Consider the following 15,724-nt stretch of genomic DNA (forward strand, 5'->3'; position numbering starts at 1 on the left):
TTCGTGAATATTTTTGTAATTTTTGGTAAAAAGTGATATTTTCGACTTCTTGTTAAAAACCAATAGTTCAATTGCTTTGATATTACATATTTAGATACTACATGTGGACCTCTCTCAGATTTGTTCATTTGGTGATGATGTCTTCAATTCTCTAATTTTCGTGAATATTTTTGTAATTTTTGGTAAAAGGTGATATTTTCGACTTCTTGTTAAAAACCAATAGTTCAATTGCTTTGATATTACATATTTAGATACTACATGTAGACCTTTCTCAGATTTGTTCATTTCGTGATGATATCTTGGATTCTATAATTTTGGTGAATATTTTTGTCATATTTGGTAAAAAGTGATATTTTCGACTTCTTGTTAAAAACCAAAAGTTCAATTGCTTTGATATTACATATATAGATACTACATGTAGACCTTTCTCAGATTTGTTCATTTCGTGATGATATCTTCAATTCTCTAATTTTGGTGAATATTTTGGTCATTTTTGGTAGAAAGTGATATTTTCGACTTCTTGTTAAAAACTGTAAGTCCGATTGCTTTGATACTATACATATTGTTCATTTTCTGATGATGTCTTCAGTTCTTTAATTGAAATGTGCATTTCTAACAGCGGAGCTATCTCAGCCGATAGGCTGCTTGTTTTTTAGCTCCGCTGTCGACTTTGTCGAGCGGAGCTTATCATATGAGTGATTGTCCGTCGGCGTCCGTCGTCGTCGTCCGTCTCCGTCGTCCGTGTCAATGTTTTACTTTTTCGACTTCTTCTTGAAAACTACAAGCCTGAATGCTTTGATACTTGGTGTATATGTACCTTGGGTAGACCTCTCTTAGGTTTGTTCATTTCATGTTGATATCTTCAATTCTCTAATTTTGGTGAATATTTTTGTCATTTTTGGTAAAAAGTGATATTTTCGACTTCTTGTTAAAAACCGCAAGTGCGATTGCTTTGATATTACATATATAGGTACTACATGTGGACCTCTCTCAGATTTGTTCATTTTTTAATGATATCTTTAATTCTCTAATTTTGGTGAATTTTTTTGTCATTTTTGGTAAAAAGTGATATTTTCGACTTCTTGTTAAAAACTGTAAGTCCGATTGCTTTGATATTATATATATAGGTACTACATGTGGACCTTTCTCAGATTTGTTCATTTCGTGATGATATCTTCAATTCTCTAATTTTGGTGAGTATTTTTGTCATTTTTGGTAAAAAGTGATATTTTCGACTTCTTGTTAAAAACTGTAAGTCCGATTGCTTTGATATTATATATATAGGTACTACATGTGGACCTCTCTCAGATTTGTTCATTTTGTGATGATATCTTCAATTCTCTAATTTTGGTGAATATTTTTGTAATTTTTGGTAAAAAGTGATATTTTCGACTTCTTGTTAAAAACCAAAAGTTCATTTGCTTTGATATTACATATATAGATACTACATGTAGACCTTTCTCAGATTTGTTCATTTCATGATGATATCTTCAATTCTCTAATTTTGGTGAATATTTTTGTCATTTTTGGTAGAAAGTGATATTTTCGACTTCTTGTTAAAAACTGCAAGTCCGATACTATACATATTGTTCATTTTCTAATGATGTCTTCTGTTCTTTAATTGAAATGTGCATTGCTAACAGCGGAGCTATCTCAGCCGACAGGCTGCTTGTTTAATGTTTCTGCTGTGAACAAATTTCTTCTTTCAGGGGCTTGTTTTCGTGCGATTAATAAATATTTTCTTTTGATGTCTGTTCCCAAATTATAGAGATATAATGAGGTTTTGTTTTTGTTAAAACAGATACAAACAGCTTTTGAAACCCGACTTTTCTGTGGCGCCCTGTGAATGTTGCGATCAAGATCAGAGAAATCCGACTCTGATCTTACATTAGTTAACCAATTTAAAGCATTAGCCCAGGGAAGATTGTTTCTAATAAGAAAATTACGAAGTTCTAACACATGCTTAATTTCTAGGTTGATACTGTTATCCTGACTGGCTGTGAAACTACATGATATCAAAACTTGTGGTGTGACACTCTTTTCTGCAAACACTGCTGATAAACATTTTGCAGACTGTGTTGCTATAACTGTACTCAAGACTTGAACTTCCTTTCCATCTTTGCTAGCTTTCTCTACATTTCTCCGTACTCATTTTGTTAAGTTGCTAATTTTCACTGGTAAAACAATATCTGGGTCAAAAAGCCTAATTATATCTGGCATGGTTTGTTGTATATTAATTCCCATTTTCTGCAGATCATCATGTAAATTTAAACACAGACCATAACTTAGTGGAACATTGCAGCTAATATCAACTAACTTCTTCTGCCCTGACAATAAACTTTCTAAGTTGTCCCTGATTCTAAGTGACACATCCATATTGGAATATCTAAATATAAAAAACAAACAATATTTATTATCTGTTTCTAATGTCTAACAAGAGTATATTAACGAGTTTAGAAATTAATTACTTATACAGTCAAACCTCGTTAGTGCGAATATCAAGGCCCCAGGTGAATATATTCGTTATAACCGGTGTTCGTAATAACCGATCACCACTAGAGGGCGCTTTACAGAAACAAACTAATTACCATAAGTCAGGGTAAACAAAACTATGGCGCCATTTTAAACACTAGACCAAGCATTAAAAACACACAAATAGTATTGAAATAAACGTTGTCATGTTTATTAAAATAATATTAAAATGGAAAATACAAATGTTGAATTCGGTATGCTTCATTCTCTGTCCTAAATCTTCGGCCTTTGCCTGGAGGATAGGACCGCTGATTGGGACATTCATAGAACGGCACTGGTAAACCATTTCAGCAATGCCTGCTCAACGTCGTCGACTGCTGAAAACCGCTTTCGGCACGGCTCAATTTTGTTGTGTTCGAACATCTTCAAAACATCAGTTTTTTTCTTTAAAATCGTTGACAGTGTACTGGGTTTAACATCAAATTTTCGACAGACATCGCCGTGACGAATGCCCGACTCAATCGCTTTGATCATTTGGACTTTACAGTCCAACGACAAGGCACGCCGTTTGACACGAGTTGACATTTTGAAGTCAGGACGGAAACTGGCATCTCACTCGTAGTCGCCGTAATTTATCTAAAATTTACAGCGTCCATGCTTCACACTTTTTTATTGTGAATCTTAAAATTAAAAACTCGAGCAGCAAGGGCGTCGAAAGTGACTAGACACTGGAAGTCACGTACACAAAAGATTTTCACGCCCAGTGAATGGCTACATTGTTTTTATTTTACGCTGCACAGCTCAAGCCCACTGCCAACAGCGGAAGCGTAACACCGTGTATTTGGCGGTTCGTTTTAGGATTTCGCAGCTGTTTGAGCGAATGAAATGTTCGCTATAGGTGTTACAGACCATTGTTTTTCAGAGAAAATCCTTTCGTACTAAGCGGGTTTTCGTAACAAACGAGTTCGTTCTAAGCGTTGTCAATTACCATAGGGATAATGGATTTTCAAACGGGACTTCGGTGTTCGTTCGTTGTAACCGGTATTTCGTTGTAACCGAGTTCGTATTAACGAGTTTTGACTGTATGTTAGAACTAGGAAAAAACACAGAAAACAAACAATTGTGACTAAAAAGTGTATTTTATTTACAACATAAACAACTGTTGAATAATAATAAAGTGAACACAAATTAAACAGGCAAAAATAATTGCAAAAAAAATCCAAACAAACAAATAATTGAGATGATTTAATTCTCTCATGCCATAAGGTAATAATAATGTGATTTTCGAAATCTTCAAAATCAAAGCCACGAAAGAAGTAAAGTCGATGTTGAACTTTGAATGAGCTACCGGTACTCAGATTTATAGTGCATAGTGTCGGCATATGGTTTCAAAATGCACGTAAACAACACAGAATTTCCCTAATAGTATACCAAATAATCGTGCAAAGTACAATTCACAAATAATTAATGGTAATGCCGTCGTAATAACGATAATATCGCGCTTTTGAAGCTTTGCGAATAATTGCTGTATTTTTTGAACCCGGCAACTAAACCCGTAGAAAATTTGCATTCAACCACTTCATTGCCGATTATGTGCCGAAATTAATGTAAAATAACAAAGGACCTTGTAAATTCGGTCACAAAATACTCGTACGAGAATTAGTTTCTTTGGAAATCAATGTTACTACCCAGAAATTGGCGTCCCGTGAAGTGTAGACCTCCAAGGTAAAGTTCTGGTCGACTCAAAAATTGGCGCGTCGCCATTTTTACGTTCGATCTCAACTTTTGACCTGTCTTCCGATGACCTCGATTTTGTGCCGGAGTTTTCTCAGTGGAGCTGGTCAATGAAAAATTACAATAATAGTTTTAAACGACAGTTAAAATAGTAAACATGGTGAAACTTTCAGTTTAAAAAATTTACATACCGTATTTACATAAGAAAACGAACGGACAAAACTTTGACCTCAGTTTTCTTTCGCATGAGTCATAGCTGCATATATTAAACTAGTACCATCTTACAGTGAATTTTATTGGCCATATTTTCATCTGTGTTTGAAAGATCTGTGTTGATTGGCTCCCCTTTGGCTTTTCTGTTTTATATCACGCACCCTGCAAAATGTCGAGGGCCATGTTTATTTACAGCGCAATTTTATCGCTAATGGTCGATTTTGCCGGCGGGAGTGTGATTCAGTCACACATCGTACCAAGCTTTTTACGCGCGAAATAGACACACGACTAACCTGTTTCAATAATTAGCGTTATTTTATTGATGTGCAATGTCTAGAATTTGTAAAATAAAAGTTTAAAATTCTTGGGAAAAGTTACAGCGTGCGTGAATTCGTGCAGCCGCCATATTGGATTCTGAACTCCCTACTTGAAATGAAAATACTTGAAAGAAATTTAAAAGAAATGAATGATATAGTAATATAGTACTTGTACACAGTATTTAAGGTTGATGTAAATATAAAAGTGCTAAGAATTTTCTTTGAAATGTTTGATTAGTATGCTAATTATATGCAAATTAGATATGCTAATTATATGCAAATTAGCGTCCCTCTTCAAATTTTATTTGTGGAGAACACTGTGCATCTTAAATATTTTTAGAGCAACACTTATTTAACTGTCTGTATAACAGCAGTAAACATCAGGTTATGTATATATCTTATTGGCAATGGATTATTGATAATATGTCTGTAGTAAACATAGCTAGAAATTGAAGGCAGAAAAACCAAAATGTGATCATCTAGCCTATAGCATTATGAATGTTCTGTGCTATTCAATTTGTGTTAATAAAAAGGTATTTTCTGTAGTCAAAATACTGTAAAATACTCCATTTTCGCTGAAAAGACATTTTGAGTGTTTTGTATAGAATTAATTTTCACTGATTTTTGTCTTGTACCGGTAGAATGTAAAATATAGAAAAATGGGATATTCGCTGGATTTTATTTTCGCTGAATCATTCCTTTAGCAAAAATTAATTCCAAGCAAAATAGAGTATTTTACAGTAGTAGAAAACACAATAGAGATATTGGCTGTCATGTAATTCATTTGTGTTCTATATAAACTTCTGTTAGTATTCACATATATATTTCAGATGATGTATAGATTGTTATTAAAGCATGCTTAGTAACATTTAGATAATGTCTGAATTTTAACGCAAGATACAAATATATACACCACACCATTAATCAACAAATTCTTAGCACTGAAAATGAAATTTGCTTATTCTTATTGAGAACTAATCCTACATTCTGGCATTCATACTTGCAAAGTGTTGGCAATTTGAAATTTTAAACTTTATTATAGCTGGCTGGGTTTATAGATGTGGATAGTGCATTTGATGATTCCATCAAATGAATGCAACACTTTGTTTACACCAAATTCGTGGTTGATATGTTGACTGAAGGGCATTAAACCATAACTGTTTATAACTAGCTATGTCAGATTTTGATTTTAGAATTAGGTAACACTGTAGTCATTTGCCTCTGGTGATCAAATAACAAGGTAGATGTGTTTGCACTAAAGTAGATGCCTGTACATTAGCCCTGAAAATTACTGACTTATTATGATGATTTTTTTTCTTCATACTTGCATTCATAACTTTCACCACTTCATATTTGAAATAATTACCAAAATGTGACTTTATAGATTAAAATGTGACCACATTCTCTAAATAACACGTTTGAAAAAACACTAGGCATTTGCGATTCATTCCTGTGAGCTAACACATAAACAATATGCATAACCACAGATCACTTGTTCATTTGCTATAAATTCAGACAGAATAAGAAAAATAGCAAATAAAACATGTTTTTTGGTATCATTCCTCATTCCTGAAATAAATAAATGACAAGTTAAATAAATATGTTCGCAAAAAAGTAATTCAATGGATTGAATATTGATCACAAAAAACCATGCAGCTCCAGAAAGTTGTTTTTGGCCTTGCTGGCAGGTTTTCAATTTATACTGTTAAAGCTTACTTCAATCTTTTATAGTTACCCTCATTATGGGTCTAATTGCAAGTGGAGACTGAACACAACATGTACAGAGCAGTATCAGTAATGTATGGATGGATGTACAACAATAATAAACTCATAAACATTGCTAAGTTGATTGATCGTCTGTTGATAAAAGACTCTAAATCCAATATGGCAGCCACTATGGGCAGAATGTTATTGTTATGATATACCATCATTGTGTAATAATCCAGGGTGCTACTGCCTGTGCTACTAAAACCTGCCTGCCTGCCATCCCAGCCCTAGAACATGAAAATGTGCAATACACTCGCAAGTAGATATTGTAAACAATGTTTAAAATTACTGAATTGAATGTCATAAACTTAGACAGGTCTAGATTCTGTTTAACGCTGTGATCTTCTCATCTGATGATGTGAAGTAATGACATCACAGATTGTCCTCTATCCATATCATGTCTTACAGCAAATACATACCAGGAGATCTTGTGTAGTTTATTAGCTTTGCAGTTTATTTTAGAAATTGTTGTGTTATTGCCTTATTTCTAAATTAAATTACAATTTTATTCAAATGACTCAGTACATGTGGTATTCACCGAGTCGTATTTGACACCTGTTGTTATCACTTATTAGCATCTGCTGATGTCATTATTATTGTATTGTAAAACCATTTAAGGTAGCGAGACTATTATTTGTGTTGAAAATTACGATTTTCACATTTATTTATTAATTGATGAAATGCACTATAAACTTTCATGTGATAAAGTCAACATAACATAGAATGTCATGTAAGTTGGTTAAAATGTAGATTTTCTGAAGGGAAGCAAGGCAGCCTCAGTAGTGTTTTCCAAAATCAATAACACAGGTTTAATCTGTGTGCCTATAAGTTTCAAAAATAAACTCAAAACAAAGCAATGTTAGGATGTGTTATCAGTAGCTATCTGACACACAATTAGTGTTTCCAAACATTTGAGTGGTTTGTCTCCGCCCCTATTTGTTTCACAGATTAGTCATTTGCATATGAATGTGTCAGACACAAGGTCACACAGCCACTGAAAAAAAATCATTGATTTTGGTGTTTTCATATGCCGAATTTATCCAATTATAGCTATCCCATTCCTTTATTTTTTTGGTTTCCAATAGCCTTACACATTTGGATGTCCCTACACATGTTAAAACAGACCTTGATGGGAAAACAAATTGATTGTGCCGATAAACAAGCTTGAAAATCTTTGCTGTTCCTTCATGGACGTTTTCTAGGAGTTTATGTTTTTCAAAATACAAGGTCTTTAACAAAAAATAACGTATACTTATTGTCGTCGGATTAACACCAAATTTTCACAGCTTTATGGTGACAATGAGAGGAACTTGAATGTGTCCAGACAAACTATTTCATCGATTATTTACCAACGAGTTGTAGTTTGAGTTGGGGGCAATGCGACTAAAACAGTAATTGAAATTCAGCACACTATTTTTTAAAACGCGTTGCTTGAATAAAACTGACCAGACACATTCAATTTACCAGACTATTGAACAACTAGGAAAAGTGAAAAAAATACTTCTTATCGCCAGAATAAATGCGTAATTATTTTTTTTACAGAAAAAGTAATTTTTCACCTTTGGTTGAGTAACGCGTCATAGAATGCAGATACGGGCATGCAAAATACACTTGTGAAAAGCTTGAAGTCTAAAAATTCTAAAAATATATACTTTCCTGGGTCTATTTGTAGTCATTTAGTCACGATTAGAGGATGAAAACAAGTATGCAAATAATAGTCCTGCTACCTTAATTACACTATTTTGATGATGTGAGCAGTTTCATTGGGTTTTTAAAGGGGCACTTCCAGTTAAGCCTAATCTCACAACAAATTTACTTTCTGGATTAAAATTACAATGGATAACAAAAGATAGATTAACTTTGTAAACAACAAACAATAGTGTCCCATGATTCTTTGGTGCAATCCATGGAATTGAGCAATTCCCCTTTAAGTTCATGAACTTGGCAAGGAAACAATGACTTCTATTGTTATTCTACATGTTTACGTAGATTTCATTTAGCGAATTTTACTTAATAGCAAAAAACCAGTGAATAATTAATAGGTTTACAGTACTTGATGTAATGAGCTTTCTTTGTATACTTGCATTTTTTATAAACTTTGTATTCTATAATCTCATTTCAGATGAACCCACGCGATCGCTTAGTGGTCTAATCTTAAAAAACAATGTAAGGGCACATTTTAACAACTTTCCTGAAGGAGTGACCGACTTCATAAAGCAAGAATGCCTGGAGTGTATTGGGGACCCTTCCCCACTTATCAGAGCCACCATAGGAATACTTATTACAACCATTGCATCCAAAGGTGATTTACAGAACTGGCCAGAATTACTACCGAGGCTGTGTCAATTGTTAGATTCTGAAGACTATAATACTTGCGAGGTAGGTCTCATGTTGCATGCCCTATATAGATTTATAACGTAAGTTACTGGTCAAAATAATTCATATTTCAATTACCCAGTATATGTTAGCTTGCATACAATACACTTTATTTGAGATGTGCTCCTAATAGAACTAATATGGTTTGTATATTCTTGTTATAGCATATAAAGTTTTCTAATCGGTGCTTCTCCCATTTTCAAAACATGTGTTTATCACATCACTTCACCGTTTTTGACAATTATCATTCTAGAAATGCCATGTGCCTTTGTCATTCAGTCATACATGTCTGGAATTTTGTTATGAAGACACAACTTTTAAAATAATTTTGTGTTTAGAACTAAATTTTGTTGAAAATTTGGATGTTTTTTCTGGAATTTATTTTCACTAATTTTTGATGAGTTGAAAAAATAAATTCTAAGCAAAAATAAAGTATTTTGTGGATTTATAAGAATGTCATCATGGAGGTCAAAAGTTCAGCACAAATAGTGATGACTTTTTCTGTCTTTGTTGTTCACTGCAGTATACATGCCATATTGTGAGTTTCACTATTAACTCATTTGCAAAGTTATATGATGCTAAATAACCTTTCAATGAGTTACTTGCATCTGTGATTTCATTTTAAGCCTTCTATTCAGTGATATTACCTGACTAGAATACTAATGATGTTGTAGATTTCATGTGACATTATTGTCTGATAGCAAGCCATTTATGCATTAGTCATTATCCACAAAGTAATACCAGATGATTATTTCTATTATAAGAATGGCTGAGTAATTGGTTCCTCACAGGCAACATGAATCAGTAACTTTTTTGATGTTTCGTCTTTTCACCGTTTTAATATTACTCAACATCTTGAGATCTTGAACATCTTTTAATATTTCTTATATACAGTTGTTGCCATATATTGTAAGAAAAAAACTCCATGAACAAACACTCAGAAATGTCATCAGGCATATGTAGAGGTCACCTGGGGTCGTGTTGGGGTCACCAAAGGTCATGTTAAGGTTGCCCTGGGTCATCCATTGATCCCTCCCTGATCCCTGTGAAGCAAGCAAATAAAACCTCTTTGCCATTCAGAATCTTGGTCATGAACATAATGGGACCATAATGTTTTTCTGATCAGAATAATTGCCTTGATGTCCAATTAATTTGCCTTGGTGTTCTTAAATATTCACTATATTATTATTATTGATTACATAGTTTATAATAAATAAATTGAAATACAGTGCAGCTCAAAACTCGCTTAACAAAATGTTAGCCTGGCGTTAACGCAAGTCAACGTGATGTTAGCTTTGCGTTAACGCAGTTGTAATGCATGCTAATGAGTGGGTAACGTGCCAGGGCGTTAGCATATTCAGCGTTAATTGCCGTGCAGTTGTTTCTATTGTTCGTATTCAAATTAGTTTTAGAGTGTTCTATAAAAACAGAACGGAGGCTTACAATTGTATCTCGACAGATTCCGGTGATTTTGTATGTCGCGTTTGTGTTGCCAAAGCCAGAAAAGTTTAATTCAAGATCCGTGAAAAATTGGAAAGATGTGTACTATACTGAACACATTGTACCAGTATTACCGTTTAAGTCCTAATATAAACCGCGGTTTATATTACAATGTATCAATTTAAAAATTGGGATCAAAAGCTCAAGTTCGGGGTGCGGTTTCTATTACGTACATATTGCAATCACTAAATGGGCTTGGTCATTTTTTGTCCACAACACATGCACAAAACAAACAATACACTGTACAATCTCTTGAATAGGCGTCGGGGAAGAGTGAAAGGCCTTATTTTGGTTCTAAAATAGGCGTTACGAAATGTTTAAAAATTACAGTCAATCAAAAAAAAATTCCACATGATACAAAATGCATGTAATATGCATTTATTTTTTTAATTTTCTTGATAACGAAAAGTATATTCTAACAGAAGTTTCAAATAAAAACACGAATGCACTGCTTAGTAGAAAATGATCACATAACGGTAGCTCGTTCCGGCCATGCTGCGGGTCACAAGTGAATAACTTACTTGTTTACGAAGTGTTGATATTGGTGATTATTATTCAGTAGTGATTGCAATAACGCATGAAAAATAAATCCGTTGAATTGTTATGAAATGCAAGTAAAATTCAACTTAGTTTCCTCGTAAGTGAATGATTTCAGTTACATGTAAACAGCCGATACGATATCCGCCATGTTTTTAAATGCTCACGTGACGTATTATTGACCGGATAGGTCAAGTCGCTAATTGACCAATCAAAATGCTGGATGGTTCCCACGTGTCAAAATTACATAGCTCATTTAAATATGTTTATGACAGTTCAGCGACCTCATGGTGAACACAACAGGGAAGAGATTTACTGATAATGTAGTGCGATCTTTTGGCTTTGATTTCCATGGGAAAACGGCATGATTGATTTTTTTTAAATCAAGAAATTATTTGTTTTCAAAAGATAAACTGAGCATTGAAGAATAATTTAACACTTTTACGGTGATAACAGCTCATTGTCGAAAACTTACGAAACACAGACGTATTCAGAGAAAGAGTATTGACAGAGGTTGCCGCCAGAACAAAAGCAGTTTCATTGCCTGTCTGACATCCTATCACCGCTGAACAATAAATAGGTGTGAATATTTTTAGGCATGTTGTTGAAACAAATGAATAGGATTAGGAACAATGCCGTTTTGGAACAGCTGGTTGAAACAAAGTCAGTTACGGTCTTGTTGAATTGGGGGTGCGGTTAGTAATAGGTACTCTTAAAGTTTTAAATTTTTGTTGAGAACTCTTTAACCCCGAAGCCGGAATTGGGGATGCGGTTACTATTACGTATGCGGTTTATATTAGGACTTTAACGGTATTCTAAGCTGGAGCACCGCTTTAAAATAAACCCAACACATATTTCAGCGTGCTTGAATCGATGTTTGAATTTGCGTCTTGTTGTTATATCTAGATGATTCTCAGTATCGAGCTAAAAAAACTGTTTATATACATTGCAAGGCAACGAACAGGTTAGTAAATTAGGCCATTGGACGCGCAAGTGTGGCTTTCAAACGACGTAAGCTTGGGTCAGTGAACTTTCAAAAGACGCAAATCCGAGTCAGGGACGAAGTCGAGAAGCTCTCCAGTCATATCCAACCACAAGATTAATTATGCCCGTTTTGTAATTAATATGTACTATTAAGAACGTGCCATTTTTTGGCAAAATGTTATGTTGTGTATAAAATTACGTTTACCGTAGGTCAATGTGATCAAGGTTTCATGTATTCAAGGCCATAAAAGCGCCATAAAATACAACCATACAGGTAAGAATCATCTTCTAAATATTCGTTATGGAGCTCAGTGACGAGAATACAAAATCTTAGACTAAGTTAAAACTGATACCCGCGGCCAAAAAGGTGGAATACACACCATAATAAGTTGGATGACAATAATACAAATTGCCAATATTTACACCAAGGTAACACAGAAACATTGCCCCTCACGTACATTTCCAACATTTGCCTACCAGTGTGCGCAAGTTGTATGTGGGTCACTGTCTGATGATCGTAAAACTGTGAATATTGGACACTATTGCCTCACAAAACTGAAAATCATTGCTGACCAACATGAATCGCATATATTTCCATAGACGATCATTTAGTATTCCACCAAAAACACACACATGTAGAAAAAACAGTAAAATTACTAATAGATTTAAACGATTTGTTTCAGGGGAGAGTAGGACCGCTCACCGGTCGGTTGCATTTTATGCAAATTTGTGCATAGATTCCACGGCACCGGCTGACCGCGGTCGTCTGCAGAAGGCTCGCACAGCAATTCACACTTATTGTTAAGAACATTAATGAATACGAACAACTGGGAAATTAAAATGATCACTAAGTTCCAATGAAAAATTATCTATTTGGCTGAGCCAAAAGCTTGGAAACTAGTCTATAATAGTTGACATTATTTTATTTGCCTGCACCTTGGAATGAAATCACAAGCGTAGTAGAGATCAACATAATATAAAAGACGATCGTTTTATTTTGTGAATATACATCATGCTTGGTCTCAGAAAATGTTTAGAAAAAACAATGTTTCGCATAGACCAAATATAATCACGCACAAGTGTAAATTCAAAGTGTTTTAATACATTGGTGAGAGGTCGCACGTGAACAAGAACATGCACTAAGAAGGAAAAACAAGCCAAAGTCGAAACTGGGTGACTTGGTACAACATGCGCTGCGACAATTGAGTGATCGTCTACATCATTTTGGGGCACAATCGAACTTCAAGTACTTCTTTGTGAAACTTGCTACGCGGCGATGCTGACATCAAGTGTGTGGTGGCCAAAGTTTGACCCCAAGTCACACACTGAACTGGCGCGTTACCTTGGCAACCTTTTTCTTTCATGGTCCGTGCGTCGATCTAGTAAAATATATCCGGCGGTACTGTAATAACACAACTTGTATGCAAATGTGTTTTGGCTTTGAATATTTCAACATCATTTACTTAGTGTGCTGCTTTTCTAATAACGCAAATATGTATTTCACATATACCATGAATGTGAAGAGAAAGGCGTGCTTTTTGAAGAGAAAAAAAAAATAACCACGTCAATGCAAGTTTATGCGTGCAAGGTTAGACCGCTTAACTCTGTTTTTTAATAACCATGTTGCACATGAAACACACTAGACATTTTAGTTCGTCCATTTCTTGTTTACCGATCTGGAACATTTTGTCTGAAATGCGATACTGACAAATAATAAACATTAATGATACCTACCGTTGTCAAATCGACAAGAGGCTTGAATCAGGAAGGCTCGGCTATTTTAAACTTTATTAAAATACATGGACCAATATATAACCATGTACTTAGTATTTCCACGCCAGCGATGCTCGCAACTGCTCGATTTAAAAACAGCTATTTGAAACAAAGACTCGTGGAATCACAAAGGAAACTGTTCAGTACGTATTTCACATTTTCCTATGACCGCGGTTGTAATCGGTACTTAGTGGCCACCCCAAATTATAACCAGTCCACGGCGATGAGCGTGGTGAACCACCCGTTCGAATTCCTACTCTCCCCTTAAATATCCCCGGTTTATACTGTGGTTTCTTTCATTCAAATCTTGTATTAGTAAAAAGGTAGCATGTAATTCAGGGCGGAAATCAGTACACTATATTATGTATGCGCAAAAAATAAAAATGTTAAGCGTCCAAAATAAGACATGTCAGCGTCACTTCCTGTCTAACACGGCACGGCACGGCACGTCTGTTTGGTTTGCACTCTGAGGTTTGCGAAAGGCTTCTTTTACTTAACACAAATCAAAGGTGTTATTGTCAAACTGAATTGATATATCCAAGAAACGAATGATTACCGAATTTGTACAAAAATCGAAGTACAATTTGTACGACTTTACGTTAGTCAGTATTTTACCGAATCGCGTGTGAACTAAATGCACACATTTTTGCCAACGACGTAAGAAAAAAATGATACTTTGTATGTCGTACTGCATCATTCTAAATAACAGTCTTGCAACGTGACTACGTCTACTGGGACTTATGTTTTGACCTTCGTGTGTGCGTGTCTGTGCGTGCGTCCGGACCTATATCTTAGAAATGCCTGGACCAATCACAATCAAACTTCACACATACATCATACATGATATTATACATATGCACGTCAATTTGTTTCACAATCTGATTCAAGATGGCCGAATGGCGGCCATTTTTGTGCTAAAAAATCCTAAAAATCAACCATTTCTCAGCTGTTTACAGATGAATTTTGTTCAAACTTGGTATATACATTAGACATTATGGGACCTTGATGCAAATAATTTTGTTTTTCAGATAAGATTCAAAATGGCCGACTGGCGGTCATTTTGTATTAATGAATGTGGTTCTCGTGCCATATCTCTGACTTGCTTTCACTGATAATGTTCAAATTTTATGCATCATGTCATAGATAGACAGATATATTGGTTTGACGATTCTATTCAAAATGGCCAAATGGTGACCTTTTTTGTGCTAAACAATCATCAAATATCAAGCATTTCTGGCATTTATGGATGGATTTCGTTCAAAATTTTTTATTTTTCAGATTGGATTCAAAATGGCTGACTGGCGGCCATTTTCTTTTAATGATTGGGCTTCTAGAGCCATATCTCTTAAATGCTTTGACTTATTATATTTAAATTTTATATATTCGTTATACATCATGTTATATATATACATGTATTCAAAATGGCTGATTTTGAATGCTGTTCCAGAGCAATATCTCTCAATACTCGTTTGACGATCAGATACAAATGTCAATCATTTTAATGTTAAAAAAATCATATTCCTGACATGGTTATATTCCAGCTATATTACTATAAACAACACTATATATTTTAAATTTGATAACTTACGGGGACTGTGCCATGCATGGCTTGTTTTATATATTTGAATCTAGATCAAAATAAATACATAGTTTTATTTTTTATTAAAACTGTAAAACGTTCGCGCAAATTCAAATACTGAAGTCTACAGACTGTCTTTTCGACCAGCTTTGTTGCACACATGGTCACGTAACACAGAACACTATTGTTCTCCTCATTTGCATGCAGACAAAGCTATCCAAGTTAATGAGCTGCTTGTGTTAACGCAAAGCTAACCTGCGTTAAGGCCAGACTTTTTTTATTCCTTGGTTCTCGAGTTTGTATGAGGCAATTTTTTTTGAGGAGGGCGGGGAAAAAATAAAATTAATTCTTTTTTTCCCATTAGATTTGTGGAATTCTCAAAGAATTGTAAGTGAGATCATTGATCGGAGAGAAGAAATGAAATAAAATGTTATTCCATGTATAACCTTGTTTCTTTTCTGCGCGAGACTTC

The 15,724-nt window shown here is 34.6% G+C and overlaps 1 protein-coding gene across 1 annotated transcript in view; it reads left to right on the forward strand.

The window, feature by feature from the left end:
* LOC100371456 (transportin-1-like) overlaps positions 1–15,724 on the forward strand; it is a 57,368-nt gene that overhangs the window by 13,034 nt on the left and 28,610 nt on the right. The window contains exon 3 of the mRNA XM_085503060.1: positions 8,626–8,882. Within this exon, the coding sequence (XP_085359186.1) occupies positions 8,626–8,882 (257 nt within the window). The remainder of the gene's footprint in view (positions 1–8,625; positions 8,883–15,724) is intronic.

Source organism: Saccoglossus kowalevskii, chromosome 9 (genome assembly GCF_978046115.1).
Source record: "Saccoglossus kowalevskii chromosome 9, keSacKowa6.1, whole genome shotgun sequence".
Classification (NCBI taxonomy): Eukaryota; Metazoa; Hemichordata; class Enteropneusta; family Harrimaniidae; genus Saccoglossus; species Saccoglossus kowalevskii.